General features: G+C 40.7%; 1 protein-coding gene across 1 annotated transcript; it reads left to right on the forward strand.

Annotated features, from left to right (window-relative positions):
• Positions 1-1,064: 1,064 nt before the first annotated feature.
• Positions 1,065-12,287, forward strand: LOC134621202 (desmoglein-2.1-like). Its single transcript, XM_065469759.1, is given in 12 exon segments — positions 1,065-1,109; positions 3,888-4,013; positions 5,650-5,796; positions 6,451-6,592; positions 7,027-7,190; positions 7,568-7,702; positions 7,826-8,011; positions 8,190-8,467; positions 8,557-8,699; positions 8,805-9,026; positions 10,686-10,922; positions 12,199-12,287. Coding segments are annotated over 12 exon segments (1,914 nt in total).
• Positions 12,288-23,284: the final 10,997 nt, after the last annotated feature.

The raw sequence follows: 23,284 nt of genomic DNA on the forward strand, positions 1-23,284 counted from the left end.
ACTGATCCACAAGGCCAGTAATGGTGTGGGGATGGCGAGAGTGAGATTACCAAAAAGCACCACTGAACGACACAGGAAATCATTCCTGCCATCTCCCTGTACAACTCCTCCATCTCCTACATCCTTTTCACACACACTCTTTTCTACTCTGTAATATTCTTGTCCATTTTCTTAATATTTCTTTATAATCACCTCTGTTAATCCTTGATATTTATAACTGAGTGATCTGTATATATTAGTGCTATTTCTTAAATGTGTAAAATCTGTAACATAATGTATTGTTTGGAGTTTAGCCTGTTACTGTTATTTTTACAATTTCTTCTTGGAACAACATAACCCACATAATTTCCTTAGGGATTAATAAAGTATTCTGATTCTGATTGTTTCAGGTTACATGACCTGCCATTATCCAATGACACATCTGTTTACCTGTATCTTTTGCTCGTTTCTCCTCTTCTTTTCTCTTTTTTCTAAACTGAGCACCTGATGGCTTTCAGCTTTTCTTGTCCATCTTCCATTGGTTTTAATTTTGCACTACAGTATGAACACCCATCCCCCAACTCGAGGATCACCACAACATAACCTAATAGACCTTAGTTCACAGATTCACTTTGTCTAGGGTTTATTTCTGGGATTTCGCACAAAACAGGATTCAAATCATGAATTAATAATAGGCTTGGATTTACAACATTATGAATGAAATGTGCTCTATTTGGAAGCAGCCAATTTAAAATGATAAATTTTAAATTGTTATTGATCCCTTTACCCCTAGTCATAAAGTGTATATTTATTTTCTTACTCTTCTTATATTTATTGTTTGTTTACTTGCACTGTTGTAACTGGAGCCTCGTCGTCTCGTTTCTCTATATACTGGACAGTATGTAGCGGAGATGACAATAAAGTTTACTTTGACTTCAGCAGCAAGCAGGCGCACCGAGGGCTCTCGCGCTCACTTTTCGCGTATAGAATTTCGAAAAAAACATCGGTGCAAATTAATGGCAGCTCAGCCATCCGTGCAAGAAGTCACGCTACAGTTTCTTTGATCCGGATTGTTTCCTCCAGCCATGATTCGGGTTTCTGCACCGATGTTTGTGCTGCTGCTGTTTGTGGTAAGTCCTTTTATGTTCTTCTGAGCTGCTGCACACTGGCGTGGAGTTTTAACACTTTTGTTTAGTTTGTGGATGTTTTTTTTTTTCCCTTTGCACTCATAGCTGCATACATAGCTTCTTTAACATAGCTACTGTAACCTCCTTTTAACTTATTAATATTTAGTTAACAAATGACACTTTGTTAACACTTTGATTTTGTGGAGACATTGTAAAATTCCGTCATCGAGTAAACTGAGCTAGGCCAAGTTTTCACGTGCTATGTTTCGATGGATTATGGCCTGCTCTGCTCCTAACTCTCAGGGATCAAACCCTGCTTGATCTGCACTCCATAACACTAATATTATTTAAACTACTTTTTTCTAATCCACATGTAACAGCTGTATGTTGGTTTTCACAGGCTGAAAAACGGTGGTCACTGCACTGAGTGGTGTAGTTAACAGTGTAGTTAAGACTAACTAACACCTCAGAACAAAACCTGTTTTTCTGTGTCTGTGAAAATGTTTACTAGTACTTTAAGGACTGCAGTAACTGAAGCTGCAACAGCTCACCCGCTGCAACTTTTAAAGAAAAATAAAATTGTTCACAAGCCGGTTGAAACAATAATTATGGCCAGTATTTTAATTCTGTGGGGTTATATCAGGTTTTAATTTAAATAGTACTAATTAAAAAAAAGAATTAATAGAATAGGATAGAATGGAATGGAAGATATTGATTTTTCTGGATGTCTACTACAGAAAATGAATAAATGAACAATGCGGTCAGCATGTCTGAACCTGTTTGTTCAAGGTCTGCTGTAGTCAAACTTCCAAGCAGTGTTTTAAATTCAAGAATGAAGCTAAATTATTTAACTAAAAATACACTAACTTTGTGTGTTTAGTGCTTTTCACTAACTTGCCCTTTGAAGTCACCATGACGTCAACATTCAGCTCTATTTCTTTGAATGTCCATTACATTGGCCGACTGTCTCACATTATGTGGAGAAAAGCAGGTGAGGAATGAATGCCTTACAAGAGAGGAAGTGGGGACAGGCTGTATGCAAACATTCATGTTGATCTCTGATGTGCAGACCTGCAACCGAAAACCTCACATGGATTTAACAGAAGTAACAATTTCTTTACCAACCAAAACTCAATAATGATCTAGCCATGCGTCAAGCATGTTAACCTGGGAGAGAGAGAGAACAACACATCTGAGAGCACAGAAGCAGCTACAACAGGCAAATTAAAACCTCACAGAATTTCAGACGATATAATGACAGTGACTCATCCACACAAGTTAGAGCAGGTTATAGGGTGTGACTGCTTTATATTCACACAGGTGTCTGCTTCTTCTCACTTATGTGTGTTTGAACCTCTGATCACTTTAAGAGGGTGTGATGATGGGCTATTTTAAAACAAGTTAATGTAGTCAAAGGAGCTTGCAAAGAAAGGCGTCTGGACTTCTTTAAGTTGCTTGAAGACGTTTCACCTCTCATCCGAGAAGCTTCATCAGTTCTAAGGTCAAATGGTGGGGAGTCCCAGATTTAAACCCAGTGGGAGTATCCCGCCAAAGAGGGACAAAAGGACCCCCTGATGATCCTCTAATCGCCTGAGCCAAGGTGTGAAAATGGGTGTGGGTCCCAATCAGCCAGGGTTTTGGGTGAGCTCATTGTGAAACCTGGCCCCACCTTATCATGCGAATTCCTGAGGTCAGATGGCCCAGGATGTGAGTGGGCGTTAAGGCGTCTGGGGAGGGAACTCAAAACTGGATTATAGATGGCAGACAGTTGGTGTCGTAAACCACCGCCTCTGTTCAAAGATGGTCGCTCACAGTGGACATAGATGGCTTCTTTCACTCCTCTTTCAAACCATCTGTCCTCTCTGTCCAAAATGTGAACATTGGCATCCTCGAAAGACTGACCTTTGTCCTTAAGATGCAGATGGACCTTTGACTACGAGCTCCTTTGACTACGATGACCTGGATGACTGAGAACCTTCACAGACAAGTTAATGTAGCATCGCTGCACCTATAAACAGGTGCAAACTGCACAAGAATATGTGAATTTTGGATTTCTAAAGGACACATTGAAAAATTGAAAAATCTGCAGATCATAAATCAGTCCATAAACTCTCCCTACAGTTCTTATAATGTGAGTCAATCTATTGTCATGAGTACTCCAATTACCTGTTTCTCTGTTTGCCATTTAAGAAACTCACAGTTGAATCTTAGTTAATGTCATGGTGAAAACTTTCAGAGGGAATCCTGAAAACAGACTTTTGAGCTATCATCAATAAAACCAGTTTTTCATGCTCTGCTTACAGTCAGCATACATGACTGTTAACCTGTTATTAAATTTTAGGTGACACTTAAATAAAGCAGTCACTGCTTGCCTTGCTTGTCTTGACCAAACATCTTTGATTAAAACACTTGCTGATTGTTAAAGGTAGTGAATTGTCGAAGGAGTTTGCGAAGAAAAGCGTCTGGACTTCTTTAAGCTGCTTGAAGCAACTTAAAGAAGTCCAGACGCTTTTCTTCGCAAACTCCTTCGACTACGATGACCTGGATGACTGAGAACCTTCACAGACAAGGTAGTGAATTGTGATTATTTTCCTGTCACAACTTTTTTGAAAAATGCTGCTGGCATCAAATTTAAAAGGAATTCATCTAATAATGAATAAGAAAACTGAAAAGGAAAAAAAAGATTTCTCCCATGATGAGAGATAATTAATAAACCAGTTAACTGTATGTAGCTGAGATTCTGTTAAGAAATTCTTCATACAAACATCTGTTTTGTTACAGCTGCAGGCTGTCGCTGTGCTGATGGCCAACTCTGAAGACAGCTCACGTAAAAAGCGAAGAATGTGCATTTTCCCTACGATGGTGATGGAAAATAGAGATTACACTAATTTAGACTACATTACCAAAGTAAGTTACTGTTTCCCAACTTTTTTGTGCTAACTCTAAAGCACAATAAAGCAGGAAGAAGCAGCTCATTGTAGTAAGTAATTACCATGTTGTACTATATATGAAAAAAGTCATTTTGAAGTTCTTCTTCTTCTCTGCGCCCTTCCTAAATGACCGAGCTCCTCGCTCTATATCTAAGAGAGAGTCTAGATACCCTATAGGGCAGTGGTTCCCAAACTTTTTTTGCTAGGCCCCCCTTTGTTTTACAAGAAAAATGTTGCCCCCCCTCCCCGCGCACGCGCACAAACACATCCTCCAACCACACACACCCATATTTTGCTCCATTGCAGTTTATTTCAAACCTCAAACATTTAGTAAACAATTAAACAAATACAAGTAATCTGCAATAAATTACAGGTAGTAATAAAATACACTACTAACTCTTTTACGCTACGTCCACACCTACACTGGTATTTTAGAAAACGCAGCTGTTTCGTCCACACGTAAACGGCGTTTCGAAACACCGAAAACTGAGATTTTTTAAAACTCTTTTTTTGCGTTTACGTGTGGACGAGGAATACAGAGTTCGTCACGCAACGTCAAAGGTATGTGCCTTTTTTCACGTCACGCTGTGCGCCACGTTATTGTTTACATGAGATGAACATGCAGAATGGCAGATAGGCAGATTAACAGTATTTTGTCTCTATCTTCATGTTTTACACGCTTAAATACACACACGCAGTTACTGTCCCTCTATTTAGAAAGGCAGAGGCGTCACGGTGTAATTATTTTACATGCAGTTGTTTTTTTCCTGTGTAATAATATTCAACATTGCTATCAATACATTTTTCAAAAAATGCCTCTCTGTGCAAAATGGGTTTAAAAACATAAACAACTGTGGGAGCTGTTTGTCCGTGATTTGGACAGGGGGAACAAATTGTGGCAGGATCAGCCTGATATTATTTGTATCCCGCTGTAACTTTACTGTACAAAGAGCTAACATCTCTAAAATGTCAGGAGTAGTTAGTCATTACAACAAGTGTTTGTGAACTAAAAATCAAGAATGTGGGATACTGTTTGTCTGTGATTTGAAGAGCCCAGCGCGTGCTCCCCACGCAGGGAAACCCAATTCTGCAGGGGAGACCTACCTTGGCACTTGTGCAGGTGAAACCAAAGGGAAGATATGCTTCACTATATTTTCTAGTCTTTGGCTTAGAATGAAGTTGGTTTGGAAACATATTCAGCGATGCTTCATCTCCTGCTTTGCGTTTGTGGAGGCGCCCCGTGCTAGCAGTGTCCAAGCATTGTTTTTTTTTTGCCCCTTCTCATACCGCGCCCCCCCTGCAATGGCTCTGTGCCCGGGGCGGGCCCCACACTTCAAGATCATTTCAGTCCCTTGTATCAACAAGTGCCTTCTTTGTGTCAGTTCTCAGAGCTCAGCTGGCCATAGGTGAGGTTTGTGAAATTGCAATAATAATTGGAAAATGTGGTGTGCCATTTTTTCTTTTTTTTTCTAGTTAGCTGCCATGAACCGATTGACTGTACTAACTTTTTGATTTTCAAAAACAAATAATGTTTAATAGCCATTAGATGGACAAATAGATGGTGGTCTGCCAACCCTGAAGCATTTATCTATGTGCTATTCTGTGTGTTTCAGGTTTACCCAGAATATGAAAATGTTACCTACTCCCTGACAGGTGTTGGGGCAGACAAGTACCCCTTCAATGTGTTTGTGAGCGACCCTCATACTGGAGACATACGTTTGACCTAAGTTCTCGACAGGGAATTCATCCACTATTATTCTGTTAGTGATTCTGTTCTATTGTACCTTGTTATTGCATTCATAAGATTTAACACTTTTTCTTTTATGTGTTAAATGTTGAAATATTTAGCAACAATTTGCTAAACTCTTTAATTTATTGCCACTTTAATTTCAGCTGTAACTCTTGATTTTAATTTGTTTGGAAGACACAAAAACAAACTCTGACACAAACTTTTACTTGAACTCAAGGATCAACTACCTTCACAGAGCATGATTATAATGTATGAATTCCTAAATATGTCAATACATTTTTTTACTCTGATGACGTGATAAAAACAAAAAACAGGATAGTGTCAATTTATATTGAAATGGTCAAAGGTAAAGTTCACTATGCCATCACAATATTCTGCAAGGTTTTTTTAACTGACCATTGATCCACTCCATAACTCATGTGTCTCATATGTGACCATATCTCACATTTAGTCTCATAGTTGGTTTCACTAATATTTGATGCTCACCAAAGCAGCTCCTTCAAAGTCTACACTACATTTGTTCTATGAGTCTGAAAAGACATGGATATAAACTGCAGTTTCGCTGGTGGTAGAAACCCCTACTACAGACACTTTTTTGTTTTAGTTTATGATTGAATAGATGAGAAAGACAAGATAGTTTAAGTTGTTTTCTTCCGCATTTCAGCTAACGCTTGTAATTAAGTTCGCTAATGGCACGATTGCAGAAGAATGGGATTGGTACCGTTACCGGATTATAGATGAGAATGACAATGCTCCAGTGTTTGGGCAAATAAAGTCTGGTGAAGTTGATGAGCTCAGTCCTGAAGGTCAGTGGTATAAATCCCATCATAAAATGTATGGAGATGTAATACTACATGATTTCTTAATGAATTAAAGAAAGCATTGTGGCTTTGTATTTGCAGGGTGATCAAATTTTTACAATGACCTGCTAAAGGTGATAGCATAAAAAACACTGAGTTATCATGCAAGGGTAAATGCAGTCTAGAGTTAACAAATGTGTCTGAATTCTTATATCTTATATAGTTAAGTTTATATTTGTAAGAATCTATAAAAGCCTCTAAAAGTTTGGCCAGTATATTGAATAAATAGTGTTACAGATGACTTAAACTTTTACAAGTTAAAGCTCTAGTGGAAAGTAAGTCATTGTTTTACATCACAAGAAAACAAACAATGCCATTTAATGCCATTCTTTTTGTTTGTTTTACGTTTTATGACTGTTTCATTTCATGCTGTTTTTCAGGTAGTTTTGTGATGAAAGTAACAGCAACTGATGCTGATGAACCAGGGAATTTAAATTCTATGATTTCCTACACCATCATAAATCAGAATCCACCTGACAATATGTTTTACATTAACAGAGATGATGGTTCCATCTTTGTTAAAAAGCCTCTTCTGGAGAGAGAGGTATGATTAGATAAAAAAAAAATGTAATGCATCTCTTTCATTCAACAAGGTGTTAGAGCAAAGTGGTTGCAGCACATTTTGTTCAATCTATTTATGTAGCACTAAATTAAGTATCACAAGCACTCAAGTTAATGTGCAGGGTCAGCAATAATATGCAACTCTGTTGATGATAGAGAATGAGCTTAACTGCAGCAGTATATGGGACTGTAACGTTAATGCTTAACCTTTTGATCAGCAAACCACAACCATAACAGTGAATTCACCCCAATGTGTCCCTTTTACAAATTTGTCTGAGAGTCTAACTTTGGACAGCCCATACATTTCTTCAGTTGCTCTTATGGTCTTGTGATATACAGCATACAATCTTCTGATTTCAGAAATGTGGTCAGTACATTCTGACTGTAAGAGGCCAAGACCTAAAAGGTTTTCCAGAAGGAAACACTGGAACGGGCAATGTTACTATAAACATCCGTGATGTGAACAACAACCTTCCCACTCTGGAAAAAGAGCAGGTACTTAACATAATATACTTTGTGTTCAATATGTTAGAATATGTTTCCAAAGGCCTTTTTAGATGATTTCAGTGATTTGAAGAAATAACACATTAAGTGTCATAAAAAAGTGTTCCACTGCAGTATGAAGGAAGCATTGAGGAGAACATACAAGGTGTGGAGGTGATGAGGATCCAAGCAGAGGACCTAGATCTGAAGGCCACAGACAACTGGGAAGCTGTCTTTAATATTGTCAGAGGCAATGAAGTCGGGTATTTCAGCATTAAAACAGACCCCAACACCAACGAGGGCATCTTAATGCTTGATAAGGTACAGTAGACTAAATTTCAAAGAAATTATGTGTTGTTATGCAGTCTTGTGGGATTCATTTAGTAAATGCTGGCAGGATGCCCCTTACATGAGAACATATACACTCATAATACATGACATACTTATATTTACACGATCCACCATTTCAGTTTTATTCTTTATGTCTGCCATTTCACAGCCTGTGGATTATGAGAATGTGAAGAACTTTGTATTGGGGTTAACTGTAAGGAACAGGGCCCCACCTTTTTCTGGAGGATCATCTTGGCAATGGGGGGGAGAATATAAAATCTATCCCATCAAAATCAATGTAAGGAACCAGCCCGAGGGGCCACATTTTGATCCCAAAGTCAAAACTATAGCCATCTCCAAGAAAGACACCTCCTTCAACATTACAGATGTTGTTGCTAGCAATCCTGCAATAGATCAAGATACTGGAAAACTGGCTGAGAATGTCAGGTCAGTGCATACACATGAAACAAGAATTACATGTTATATTCTCTTCCTAGGTACAATAATAGCTGGTTTGTGGCCTATCTCTGATGTAGGTATGCCAAAGGCTCAGACCCAGATAACTGGTTGACTATTGACCCAGAGACAGCTGAGATCAAACTCAACAGGATACCTGACAGGGAGTCTCCATACCTGGTCAATGGGACATATTTTGCCAAAGTTCTCTGCATTACAAAAGGTACAGAATGAATGCCATTAGCCTGTCTCTGAAGAAAGGAAAAACCAAAGGAACTCAAAGGAAGGTGGTGAATTATATATTATTATTTCTGTTTTTACATCACAGACACACCTGCTAAAACAGCTACTGGTACTATAGCCATCCGGTTGGACAATTTTAATAACCACTGCCCCATCCTGACCAGTGACATCAAGACTATGTGCACCACTGAGAATTCTGTTATTGTGAATGCTAACAATGAGGATGCATATCCTAATGGACCTCCTTTTAAGTTTGAGATTATCCCAGAAAATACTAAAGGAAAATGGCACATGGAGACTCTAAATGGTGAGGAAATGACTTCCAATCATTTCAAATGTATCTAGTTAAATATACAATAGAATAAATACAATAAAAAAATCTAATACATGTATACATAAATGCATGATATGTTGGAATTTAGTTTATCAACTTATATTTCTGTTTTCCACATTTTGTAAAGCAAATTTACTTCAGTTATTTTTACAAATAAGAGGTTATATTCTTAAACTACCAGTAAACTTATCAATCTCCAGTGGACTACCAAAAAGTTGTGGTATTCTGCACTTCCGCTTTGTGTTTTGTCCTGTTCTGATTTAATGCACAATGGTGTCCCACTAGTTGGTCTTGTTAAGCTTACACTATTTTACAGAGTGACATATTTCCTATCATGAACTAAATGTGCCTTCTCAAATCCCCATTTTGCTCAGTGACCTGCAAATTGTATGCGTAGCATTAATTAATTAAGATCGGTCCTCTACCTTAGAGTCCTGTTGAAAAAAGTTGCAAAAAAAAAAAAAGATATCCACGTAGTTGATGTGGGCCAGAGTAATTTAGCCCTGATTAGCTATCTTCCCGCAGGTCTCCCTGAATATTAAAAACAGAACCAGCAACATCTTGTCTAGCATGCAAACTACACCAGTCTGTTGTCAAAAACCAGAAGTTCATCCACAATATTAATGCAAACAATATGAAAATGCTGCCAGCTGCACTGGTTAGTGGATGCAAACAAACGATGATAGAAACTTTATCACAAAGAATGCCTATTGATATATAAGGAGAGATTGCCTTTACTTTGGCTAGTGTTAGTTGGTGTCTGTTTTTAGATTTCACTTGGTAAGCACTGCTTACCTTGCTTGCTCAGATAATAATTCCTTATTATCAGGTTGGTCTAAAAGCTAGCTGAAAAGCCTTCAGTCAGTGAAAAACTGCAGTAAGAACACTAGCAATACTGGAAAGAGAGATAATGTTTCCCCTATATTAGCTTCTTTTCATCAGCTCCCTGTTAAATCCAGATTTTAATTTAAAATCTTTCTCACATACAAGGTCTTGAATATTTCGCTATTAGGTGATAGGGTCTATTTAGACCCTATCACCTAATGGCATCATATTAACCTAACAGATGACTTTGCTCTCAGACTGCAAGTTTACTTGTTGTTACTAGAATTTCTTAAAGTAGAATGGTGAGACAACTTTCAGCTTTCTGTTGTCTAACCACCTAACTGTTTGGCTTGGGGAAGCATAGATCTTCTCGATTTTTTAGCCTTCAAACTTTTCTTTTTGATAAAGTTTATAGTTAGGACTACATCATGTCCCCCTGAACCATTGCTAATGTTGTGCTGTTAAAAGGTGGAGGTCTTCCCATGATGAGCATTTCTTCCTTACACTCTCTTTTCACTTCCCATGTGTCCCCAACGAGCGGGATGATAACTTTTGTGTTTTCTTCCTCCCCACCATCACCATGTGCTGCTCATAGGCGATCATCCGATTGCTGGCGTTCTCTCTAATACTGTAGGCTCTTTGCAGTAGAATTTCAAACACCCTGAGACCCTGTGAATTTGTGTTATGTAAATAAAACTGATTTCAAATGAATTTAATTCTATTTAATTTAATCTGTAAGATTGTCATTTCAGGAATAATATGTATTCATTCTGTACATGTGTAACATCTCTGTGTGGTTTCTGACAGATACTGCGGCTATCTTGCGGGCTGAGGACTCCATGTGGCCGGGTATCTATGAGGTGGAACTGGTGATTAAAGATCAGCAGGGAAAGGCCTGCCCAGAACCACAGAGAGTCTGGGTTCGAGTATGCACGTGTGAGGATGGAGTCGTGTGTGGAAAATGGGATGGCAATAATCAGCCAGTCAAAAGAGTGCAGTTAGGACCTGCAAGTATTGGGATAATGGTGGTGCTGCCACTGCTGTGTGAGTGTTACATGATTATTCTATTTCACAAAAGAAACAATTGAGTTTTTGTTAAATATCAGATCCACTGACCAATGTGATGCTACACTTTTGATAGTAAATACCAAATGTGTTAGCACATCTTAATTACTGGTAAAGAAATTTTTAGGTTCCACCCTTTCCTTGTTGTAAGAAACCCATCGATCCATCCATCGATCCATCCATCTTCTGTCAGATGCCCGAACCACCTCAACTGGCTCCTTTCGATGTGGAGGAGAAGCGGCTGTATTCTGAGCCCCTCCCGGATGACTGAACTTCTCACCCTAACTCTAAGGGAGAGGCCAGCAACCCTTCGGAGGAAGCCCATTTCTGCTTGTATCCACAATCTCGTTCTATTGGTCACTACCCACAGCTTGTGACCATAGGTGAGGGTAGAGACATAGATTGACCGGTAAATTGAGAGCTTCGCTTTTACACGCAGCTCTCTCTTCACCACAACAAACAGGTCCGCATCACTGGAGTTGGAGCACCAATTTGTCCCTTCTCCCGTTACTCATGAATAAGACTCCAAGGCTACGTTCACACTGCAGGTCTTAATGCTCAATTCCGATTTTTTGATCAAATCCGATTTTTTTGTCTGCTTGTTCACATTCAAATAAAATGTGACAGCAAACGCGCTCTAGTGTGAACCCTCAAAGCGGCCCGCATGCGCAAAAGAAGACGTCACACACAACGCGCTCTGTTTAGATCCAGACCAAAAAATATTGTTTGACTGATGGCCCTTAATATAAAGACTTGTTTCGGACTTTACGTTTCCCAATTTTGCTTTAAGTTATTTTGTTATTTACATATGGCCTAATAATTATCCTTATTGATTATTTCGCGATGTCTTCTCCGGAGCTGATAATTGGCATCTGTCTTGTGTCAGTGATGTAAAAGACGGATTTAATGCGACATGACCATTCAAACAGCAGTCGCTTTCTAAAACATCAGATATGTATCGGATTCAGTACCACATACAAAAGTGACCCAGATCGGATTTGAAAATATCGGATTTGTGCTGTTCACACTGTCATACCATGATCGGATATGGGTCGCATAGGGTCAAAAAAGTCGGATTTGATGCGCTTTTGCCTGCAGTGTGAACGTAGCCCAAGATACTTAAACTCCTCCACTTGGGACAGGAACTCGTCCCCAACCCAGAGTGGGCACTTTTCCCGCTGAGGACCATGGCCTCAGATTTGGAGGTGCTAATTCTCATTCCCACTGCTTCACACTCGGCTGCGAACCGTTCCAGTGCGAGCTGGAGGCCATCACCCGATGAAGCCAACAGAACCACATCATCCGCGAAAACGCAGAGATGGGATTCTGAGACCACCGAAGTGAAAGCCTTCCGCCACTTGGCTGTGCCTAGAAATTCTGTCCACAAAAATTATGAACAGAATCGGTGACAAAGGGCAGCCCTGGCAGAGCCCACCACCCACCAGGAACTAGTCCGACTTATTGCCCGCTATGCGGACCAAGCTCTTGCAATGGTTGTATAAGGGTTGAATGGCCCGTAGCAATGGGCCACACACCCCATACTCCTGGAGCACCCCCCACAGGACACTCCGAGGGACACAGTCGAATGACTTCTCCAAGTCCACAAAACACATGTAGACTCCCATGCACCTTCAAGGCAAACTCCCATGCACCCTCAAGTATCCTTGAGAGGGTAAAGAGCTGGTCGAGTGTTCCACGACCAGGACGAAAACCGCATTGTTCCTCCTGTATCCGAGGTTTGACTAACGGATGGACTCTCCTTTCCAGCACCCTGGCATAGACTTTCCCAGGGAGGCCGAGGAGTGTGATCCCCCTATAATTGGAACACACCCTCCGGTTCCCTTTCTTAAAGATGGGAACCGCCACCCCGGTCTGCCAATCCCGAGGTACCACCCCTGATTTCCATGCAACATTGTAGAGGCGTGTCAAAGAGGACACCCCTACAACATCCAGAGCCTTCATCAACTCAGTGCAGACCTCATCTACCCCAGGGGCTCTGACACCAAGGAGTTGTTTAACTGCCTCAGTGACCTCGCCCCCGGAGATAGGCGGGTCATCCCCTTTGTCCCCAGACTCTGCTTCCTCCACGGAAGACGTGCCAGGATTAAGGAGGTCCTCGAAGTATTCCTTCCACCGCCCCACAATTTTCTCAGTCGAAGTCAGCAGCGCTCCACCCGCCCTATACACAGTGCAGGTAGAGCACCGCTTTCACTTCCTGAGTCGCCTGACAGTTTGCCAGAATTTCCATGAGGCATTCCGAAATTCTTTGGCCTCTCCAAACTCTTTCCAAACCCAAGTTTTTGCTTCAGCCACTGCTTGAGCCGCGTTCTGCTTGGCCTGTTGGTACTTATCGGCTGCCTCAGAAGTCCCACAGGCTAACCAAGCCCGACAGGGCTCCTTCTTCAGTTTGGTAGATCCCTTCACCTCTGGTGTCCACCATCAGTTTCGGGGGGTTACTACCACGACAGGCACCAACCACACTGTGGCCGTAGCTCAGCGTGGCGGCTTCGGCAACGGAGGTGCTGAACATGGTCCATTCGCACTCAATGTCCCCAGTCTCCCTCAGAATGCTGTTGAAGCTCTTCCAGAGGTGTGCGTTGAAGATCTTGCGGACTGGGGCCTCTGCTAGGTGTTCCCAGCACACCCTCACTATACTTTTAGGTGCGCCAGATCTGTCCAGTGTTCTCCCCCGCCACCTGATCCAACTCACCGCCGGGTGGTGATCATTTGACAGCTTAGCCCTGCAGGTCTGGTGATGTGATTACAAAATCGACCTGCGGCCTAGAGCATCCTGGTGCCATTTGCACTTTTGGACACTCTTATTTTCAAACATGGTGTTCGTTATGGCCAAACTGTGGTTTGCACAGAAATCCAACAACAAAACACTGCTTGGGTTCAGATCCGGGAGGCCGTTCCTCCCAGTCACGCCCCTCCAGGTCTCACTGCCGTTGCCCACATGAGCATTGAAGTCTCCCAGTATGACAACATAGTCCCCAGGCGGAGCACCCTCCAGCACCCCACCCAGGGAATCCAAGAAGGCTGAGTACTCTGAACTGCCACTCGGCGCATAAGCACAGGACCCGTTCCTCGACCCAAAGGCTCAGGGAACAAACCCTTTTGTCCACTGGGAGAAACCCTAACAGGCAGGCAGCAAGCTGAGTAGATGCTAGAATACCCACCCCAGCCTGCCACCTCTCACCAGGGACAACTCCACACTGAGACAGAGTCCAGCCCGTCTCCAGGAGACTGGTTCCAGAGCCCAAGCCGTGCATTGAGGTGAGCCCGACTATATCTAGCTGGTACCTCTCAAACTCACTCACTAACTCAGGCTCCTTCCCCGCCATTACATGCCCCAAATGCCAGTCTTGGTAGCTGGAGAATGGTCCGCCAGGGCTTGCGCTCCTGGCCCGACACACAATGCACCTGACCCCTATGATGCCTCGTGCGGGTGGTGGACCTGCAGGAAGATGGGCCCATGTCCCTTTTTCGGGCTGTGCCTGACCGGGCCCCATGGACTAAGGCCCGGTCATCAGACGCTCGTCCTCGGGCACCCTCCTGGGGCCTGGCTCCAGGGGGGGTCCCGGTAACCCTATCCCGGGCAGGGTGAACTGTTTCCTAGGTGTTTTTCTCATAGGGCTCTTCTGAATCGCTTTTTGTCTGGTCCCTCACCCAGGACCATTTTCCCATGGGAGATCCTACCAGGGGGCAGAAGCCCAACATAGCCCCTGGGATCCATGGGACACACAAACCCTTCCACCACAATAAGGTAGCAATTCGCGGAGGGGGTCCTGAGAAACCTCCGCAAGTCCTGAGAAACCTTAGCAATAAAGTTTGCCATTCCAACATTCTGCTAAAAAATTTTTTTGTAAATTTATGTCTTTAATTTTTTAATTAGAAGAAACATAACAAGTTGGTCATCCAACACCCAGCAAAAAATGGCGATCACATGTCTGTAGGGAGATGAACAACATGCAATATAAACCGAGGCATGGACAAAGGCAGAGGCACAGCCAAGCACAGGCCAATCAATCAGCCAGTCAAATAAAATATAATCAACTATATTGTGTTGTAAATTTGCTTTTGACACACAAATGTGAAATAGTTTGCATAAACTAATGACATTACTGTTTTACCACAAGACCAAACCAGGTATTAATCTTATGCAGTCTGGAGCCATTGTTCACTACACCCACTACCGTTTAGTAATTAATTAAATTAATTAAACATAATCACATTAACTTCTTGTAAGAATTGAAATGCCTCCAAAACATAAAGAAGTCTCTAGTAATAGATTCAATTTGTGCGTCTTAAAAACTGTGAAATAATGCCTCTCCATTAAACCACATTTTGAAGCTTAAACTCTGTCTAAAACTTGTTTGTTTTCCAGGTTTTTTTCTGTTTCTGATCTTCTGCCGCTATAAAAAGGCACTGAGAGATTTGCCCCCTGCAAATATGGTCAGGTTTAAAAATCCTTCAGCAACAGCCCCAGAATACACCACCCTTGCTGTGGCTACAGAAAGTCTGAATTCTGGGACAGTATTATACTCAGGTGAGTGGCAAAAGCTCAACTGATGTCCAATGGCAGGAACTACGTGAAGGACAATTTGTTAGTTATTGTATTGAGGACTCAGGTTACTCTGCTGACTCTTTGCCTTTTGGAGTCAGACCGTTACCTTTAGTTTCTCAAAGACCTCAGACCAAAGTTCAAGGTTCTTGCAGGGTTGTACAGAAGCAAAAAAATAAATAAATAAATAAAAGTACAAATACATTAAATAAATAAATAAATAACCCTTCTAATAGCAAATTAATGGTGCATTCTGTCATGACCCCTTGTTTTGGTGTTTGATTCCTGTTATGAATTCTTCCTTAATATTTTTAGCCTAGATTCCTGTTCACAAACTTTTCTGTTTTGCTGTTTTTACAGTTTAAAAAGTTATTTTTAAAGTTTAATGCTGTTAAAGTTTTGGTTTTTATCCATTGTGTTTTGGGATCCTTGATTTTATGGTTTCATTATTCTTATAGATTATGAGTCTTAGTTTTGGTAATATTGAGTTGCTTATTATTTTACTTGGTGATTTCCAATGATAACTTTTAATTTAGTGTCACCCCGATTGTCCTGATTCTTTGCACCTGTCTGGCTCCTCATGTTTCCTTTTTCAGTACTGTAAACCTTTCATAATTTTGCACTTCTGTTACCTTATTTACTTTTTGGAACTTATTATTGACAGTTAAAGCTTGCTTTTCCATTTAATCCTCTGTCTTCCATTTTCCTGTGCACAAAACAGTATAGTAATGCCTCTATCAATGATCAGACCTTAGCTGCAGTAAAGCAAAGTATGATAACCATGAGGGAAGGGATGACCACTATGAATTCAAGATAGGCAAATTAGGCCACATGCTCCTGGTAAAGGAGTAGAAGCCTGGTAGGGGTTGGTGTGATTTTTCATTTAATAACTCACCTCTCCCAAGTTTTACTGGGTCTGCTCTTTCCTCATATGTGCACTGCATTATGTTCAGTAAAGTGGGTATGATTGATGGTTTAGATCAATGTATTTAATGAAACTTTTGTACTATGTGTGTTTTGTACCAACAAAAGACATTAAAATCCATGAGTTCACTGGATTTTAGTGTGTGTGTGTGTGTTTTTTTTTTTTTTTTTTTTAATGTCATTGGGTTTCTAAATCATCCCAGTTGGGTAGTGTTATTCAGTTTTTGCATTTTCTTTGTTCAGTACGGATAAAACAATTGTGGGTGATTTTAGCCTCCACATGGATCCTGAAAATGACAGCCTCAACACTGTTTCTAATTCTCCATTAGGCTAACTTTACTTCTTGTCACGATCCTGGGTCTTACGATCCTGGGTCTTATGACCCAGCGGTTTCAGTTTTTAATGTTTTGTCATTTTGTATTATGGTTTGAGTCCACCTTGTTAGTTCAAAATTTAGTCCTAGTCCCTAGGTTTTTATGTTTAGCTTTTGGTTGTTAGTTTTCCCTGTGTCTTTGCTCCTGTGTTTCCCTCTGTGTATCTGTGTTCATATAGTTTTCACCCTCTTATTTGATCTTTGAAATTTTAAAAATATTTTTTTAATCAATCAAGCCGGCACTGCTGGCTGACTTCTAGCATGATAAGACGTATGTCATCCATATATAGGCCAGACCTGGCATAGATGCCACTGTTTATGCGATGGCATGCCATATCTGGATCGATTGTGGTTTGGTTTATGTGGCCCAGACCCATAGAAAACAGGTCTTCCCTAGATCCGGCATCAAGCTGGCACTTCTGACTGACCGGTGTCATGGCAGAGTGTATGTCAACCAGATGTGGGCCAGGTCTGGCAATGATGGCACTATTTATGTTCCTATTTTAGTTAGAAGACCCAAATGCCATGTTGCAATACTATACAGCGTGTGAGTGTACACTTTATCCAAAGCCTAGTGAGGGTTTACTCATGTTTACCACTGGGTGGCTGTAGCTCAGGAGGTACAGCAGGTCACCTACTGATCGGAAGGTTAGTGGTTCGATTCCTGGCTCCTCTAGTCTGCATGTCGAGAATGTGTATGAATGTAGTTAGGAAGTACTCAGTTTAGAGAAAGTGCGGGATTGGGTCACTGTGGCATGTTGTATAGAGCACTTTCAGTAATCTGGGATAGTGAAAAACCCTATATATATCACTGTCTGAACAGAGTTTTGTCATGTCACTTTTGCACTATTATGCACATGTTGTTATTACATGGCTCAATTGAGGTACACATTAGGCTGACATCTGGGGCCAGAGCTGAAACTGTTCTGGGCCAGCACAGGGCCAACAGTGTGTTTGCAACTGGTCTTGTGCTGGCCAGTTGCAAACACACTGTTGGCCCTGTGCTGGCCCATGTGTGGGCCAGATCTGGGCCACCAAATGGCCAACATTCTTTGCGGCATGTGGACCGTGTGTAGGCACATTGTGTGGCCCAGATTCGATCCATACCAATTTTGCTATGTGGGTAAAGATCGTCAACTTTATTTTTAGAAGATAAAGTTACTAAAAGATGATGTGACCATCAGAGGCAATAACATTATGATTCATGCAGTATCAGTTCATCTTACCGCACCATCTCCCTAAAGAATTTCTGGGGGAAGATGAACTTCAAATTTCAGCTCCTTACTGCCATTAATTTTATCAGGTTTGTGCATGCTTGAAAAGTTCTTGAGCCAGCTTATTATAGAAAGGACAGAAATGAAAAAGAATTGAAGAAGAGCGGTGGATAGAGTCTTTGGACTCAAGCAACAAGTAAACTTATTGAAAACACTCCCCCCCCCCCCCCCCCCCCCAAAAAAAAAAAAAAACAACAAAAAAACAAAACATTATCTATAAGAATACAAATACAGTATGTTTGCATGTTTAGTACTTTTAACTAACCTGCCCTTTGACTGGCACTTCAGCATTTAGGTGCATTTCTTTTCAAATCTCTTTTTGAGCGTCCATTACACCGGCCTACTGTCTCACATTGTGTGCAGAGAAGCAGTTAAAAAATCAATGCCTTGCAGTGACTAAGTGGGGAAAGTCTGTATGGACTATGAGTCCATACAGCCTATGAGTCAAGCAACTATTGTTTTTACTAATGAAAACAAAATAATCATATATCCATACATCAAAAATGTTAACCTGAGAGAGAACAACACATCTAAGCAGCTACAACAGGGGAATCGAAACTACATAGAAATCTCAGACGATATAAATACCACGAGAATGACTCATCTGCACAAGTCAGAGCAGGTTATAGAATGTGACTGTTTTATATTATTTATATTTTATATAGTTCAGTTGATAGTTGAATGCCTCTGCATCGTTGAGAGACACACCTGTCTGCTCCTTCTGACCTCTGTGTGCAGGATGACCTATGTTAACCCAAGATAATGTAGAGTCACTACACCTGTAAACAGGTGCACAATGGCACAAGAATATGTGAAATTCTAAATTAATCCATCAACAAGGTGCTCCTACAGTACTCATGATGATAACTTGACTGTGGTTGTTTCTTTGTTTTTCATTTATGGAGTTCACAGTTGGATATTAATTAATTAATTTCATGATGAAAATTTTAAAGGGGAATCCTGAAAACAGACTTTGTGAACTATCCAAACAGGCAGCATAAATGACAGTGAACCTGTTATTAAGTGTTAGGTGATGATCTCATGGCTTTGATTTGCCTGTGGTTATAATGAATCTCTTTCAGGGCAGCCAGTGGAAACATGCTGGTGTACAGTGTTGTGACAAGATTGTTATCGGATCATCATTGATTCTGCAGTGCTGTTTTTCTGTTAGCTTTGCTTGTAATTTAGCGTTGACGGTTTGCAGTTTGATCATTAATGTTTATCAGGTAAGGCCGTCTGGTTGCTGGATGTGTTTCTAGCCTATGTGATGGATAGATTCATTTGCAGTTAGTTATAACTTAGATTCTCTACCACACACTTGGTAGCAGCACAACGTTGTGGGCATATGCCTGAATAGAGCCTATTGTTAGCTATGTGGCCTGTTTATACTTCTTGATGTCCAATGACTTGAAAACTAACCAGGGTTTTTGGTTAGGACACACATGTTTGGGTCCAGATTGAGGAGCGCCAATTATTGTAACTACTGTTAGTGTCTTTAGTCTATGTAGTTTGTAGCTTCATTAAGTGAAGTTTGAGGAAAGATTTATATACAGTCCTTGTGTTACTGTAACAGTGATCCAAAGGGCTATTTCTGTGGTTGGGAAGTTGACAAACTGGAGTTTTGATAAAGTTTTCCAAAGATTGTAGAGATTAAAATCCCCTAAAACAACAGCAGCCTCTGAGTACTTGTTCTCATATCTACGTATCATGTCATGGAGTTGTCTGAGGACATGGAGGTTGTACATTACCCTCAATACAATCCATTAGACTTATCTAGCTAAATAAGTAATAGCCACCAAAGTCTCCTGGTGTAGTTCCAGGAAAGAGTCGAGCACTATAAGATTAAAATATTCTTTGTGACCCTTTCTAGGTAATCGTATTAAGGTTTCTCTATCATACTTAACATGAGCCTCAACTGACAGCAATGGGTTTGCTGAGGTGTTTAGAACAAAATTATTATTATTATTATAATTATTATAAGTACCTGAATTAATGTTCAAGGCCATCATTGTATTAGAAAATATATACAATCAATGTAGAATCTAAAGGATCTATATTATAACTTATGCGCCTGCTATTTCATGAAAGAGCTAAGGGTGGTACCAATCCCCACAAGTGCCAAAATGAACTGCCAACAGTCCAGCATCACCCACAGAAAGCATCTGGCTCATTATATAAGCGGAAAAATGAAAAGAAAAAAAAAAAGAGGACATGAGCTGCTTGGATTAAAATTCTGTCTAAATGGGAAAACATCTGACTTTCAAAATCCAGAATTTGGTCTACTACATTTCCTGATCGTTAAAGAAAGGGAGTGGTGAGCATGCTCCTTTCTAATCTCTCATTTCTGCCATGATGTCTCCATGGTGGGATAATTAACAAATCAGCATTAAACCAATATATAGGTGAGATTGTGTTAAGTAAAGCTTCATTAACAAAAACAACAACAAAACCCATTTGTTTTGGTACAGCTGCTGGCTGTTGCTATGCTGATTCCTAAATCTGAAGATAGTCTGGTAAATTTGGGAAAACAAAAATGGCTTGCTCTTTTATATAATCGGGATTACACTAAAGAGAAATGAATCGCCAGGGTAAGTCGCTGTTTCCTTATTTATTTTAAATTGATACACTAACTTTGACATGGGGGCAGCACAGCGGTGCGTCATTAGCACTGTTGCCTCACAGGAAGGTCTTGAGTTTGATTCTACCAGCTGGAACCTTCTCTGTAGTGTTTGCATGGGTTCTCTCCAGGCTCTCTTCAGCTTCCTCCCAGAGTTCAATGACATGCAGTTAGTGAGGCTAGGCTATTGGAGAATGTTGTGTGTGAATGGTCGCCTGTCTCTGTATTACCCCGTGATAGACTGGAGACCTGTCCAGGGTTTACCTTGCCTTTCTCCATGGACAAACAGTCTGGCAAGCAACGTGGAGCAACGTTGGCAACGTGGAGCACTGTTGCTCCACGTTGCCAATGTTGGAGATGCTAGTTCTCCACATTGGAGAACTGGCTGAAAATGTGTGGCCAGTGCTTACACATGAAACAAGAATTACATGTTATCTTCTCTTCCTATGTACAAGAATAACTGGCTTGCAGTCTATTTCTGATATAGGTCCTCCCACATTCCAAAGACATGCATTTAGTCATGATAGGTTAATTGGAAACTCTAAAATTGCCCATTGGTGTGAATGTGAGTGCAAATGGTTGTCTGTGTCTATATGTTAGCCCTGTGACAGACAGGTAACCTGTCCAGGGTGTACCTTGCCTCTCACCCTAAGACAGCTGGGATAGGCTCGCAACCTTGAAAAGGATGAATGGAGATTTTATATTTTAGCACTGCTTACTCTATGCAGGGGTGTCGAACTCCAGGCCTCGAGGGCCGGTGTCCTGCAGGTTTTAGATCTCACCCTTGGTCAACACACCTGAATCAAATGATTAGTTCATTACCAGGTTTCTGGAGAACTTCAAGACATGTTAGCTGTGTCCCAATTCAGCGACCGCACGCTTTGTAGTGCACATTTGTAGACCAATTACGTCACAGTGACGCGACAAAGGGTGTCCCTAATCGAAGTGTACTCCAAATCTATCAACAAATGCGCCCTTCATTTCCCCAAATTTGAAGGCTGGGTCCGATGTAGACTTCGTGGCCCCACATATCCCACAATTCATAGCGCGGCGGTGGGTGTGGATATTTTTTTCGTAAAAAAAATGCGGATGGCTGAAGCGGGGCGGCCGAAGAGTAAACTCTTAAAAGTAAGTACTGAATATTATGTCACTATGTGTGAATGCTTAATAATGAAGAACGTTAAAACATGACTGTTGGCCACATGTCGGCAAAGTTATGTGACATTAGTGATGTTTGTACTTTCAGCGTCAGCTTGGTTTTAAAGCCTTTACTTAAAAATATTCGCCGTTCAATGGTCGACCTTAATCTTACAGAGAATGTGATGATTTTATGGATAATTAAAGTCAGTCATATATCCACAAACACAACAAGCTGAAAGTCAGTGAATGCTGCTCGGTTTGCAGTCCTGAATATCACGGCACAAGCAGGATTCACTGCACTGTTAATGTTAGCTATGTTATATTAGCTCTGTTCGGTGGTGTCGAGCCAAACGGACTTTAACGTTTGTTTGAACGAGCTGACGGTTCACTCGTTAAGCTGAAAGAAAGATGGAGTCACACATGTGTCCACTGTACCATCTGGGAACTCTTCTTGTTTAGCACTCGTAACAACACAAACACTAAATCCTCCTTCTCTTGTGCTGTTTTGTAGCAGTGTATACACCTGAGACTGTCACCTGTCTGTCTGTCCTGCACTCTCTCTCTTTTTCTTTTTCTCTGATGCTCTGCTGCAAATCATCTGTGAGGCTTTGCACCCCTGATGATCCACCAGGACAAACTCAGCAGTGTGTGAGGAAGAGGAGGAGGACGAGCCAGCAGCAGCTGACAGATGGAGAGAATAGACAGACTGTTCCCTGTTTGTGAAGGACTGCTAGAAAAGTTTAAAATAACTAATTGTCTGTCCTGAATCAGTCTTATTAGGTAATGTTCAAATAATTTTATCATTCCAGTGTTTTCAGTGTGGGAGAAAGTACTCAGGGCCTTCAAGTTACACACTATGAAAGGCAGCAACAAGTTTAATATTCAGAAACCTAAAGTATGTATCAGCAGCAGAATGGAGCTAAAAATAAATGTTTGTTTCAGTTCTATGAAGCTTTGAGTATTTTGGATTAGTAGCACTGCTGTGTTTGTTGCATCATATTGCTGTAATTGTTTATATGCTTTGTATATTCTGAGGTAAGTTGATCTATAGTGTTACATCATATTCTATAAGGATGTTATGTGTTTGTATACTTTCTGCCCAGTTTGACCCATTTAGCAGAAGTCAGCCTGTTTAAGGCTCTGATATCTATTCTGTATGACTTAAAGCAGTTATGACATGGTCTGATTTTCTCAACCAATAAAGGAATATTTAATATATCAGTCTACTCTTCATTCTATCAGAAACAGTTATCACAGCTCGTACATTTTCTTTTTACACATATATGTAAGCATTGAGCCAAATTTAGTAATGCCAACATATTACAGAACAATACTTGTCTCTTATATATAATACATCTATATATACAGTGTAAAAGATACTTGTCTTTGAGTGAAGATTTAAGGTGATAGGAAATTTAAATAAATGCAAACTGAATCTTTACTGAAGCT

This window comes from Pelmatolapia mariae, linkage group LG23, assembly GCF_036321145.2.
Source record: "Pelmatolapia mariae isolate MD_Pm_ZW linkage group LG23, Pm_UMD_F_2, whole genome shotgun sequence".
NCBI classification, from domain to species: Eukaryota; Metazoa; Chordata; class Actinopteri; order Cichliformes; family Cichlidae; genus Pelmatolapia; species Pelmatolapia mariae.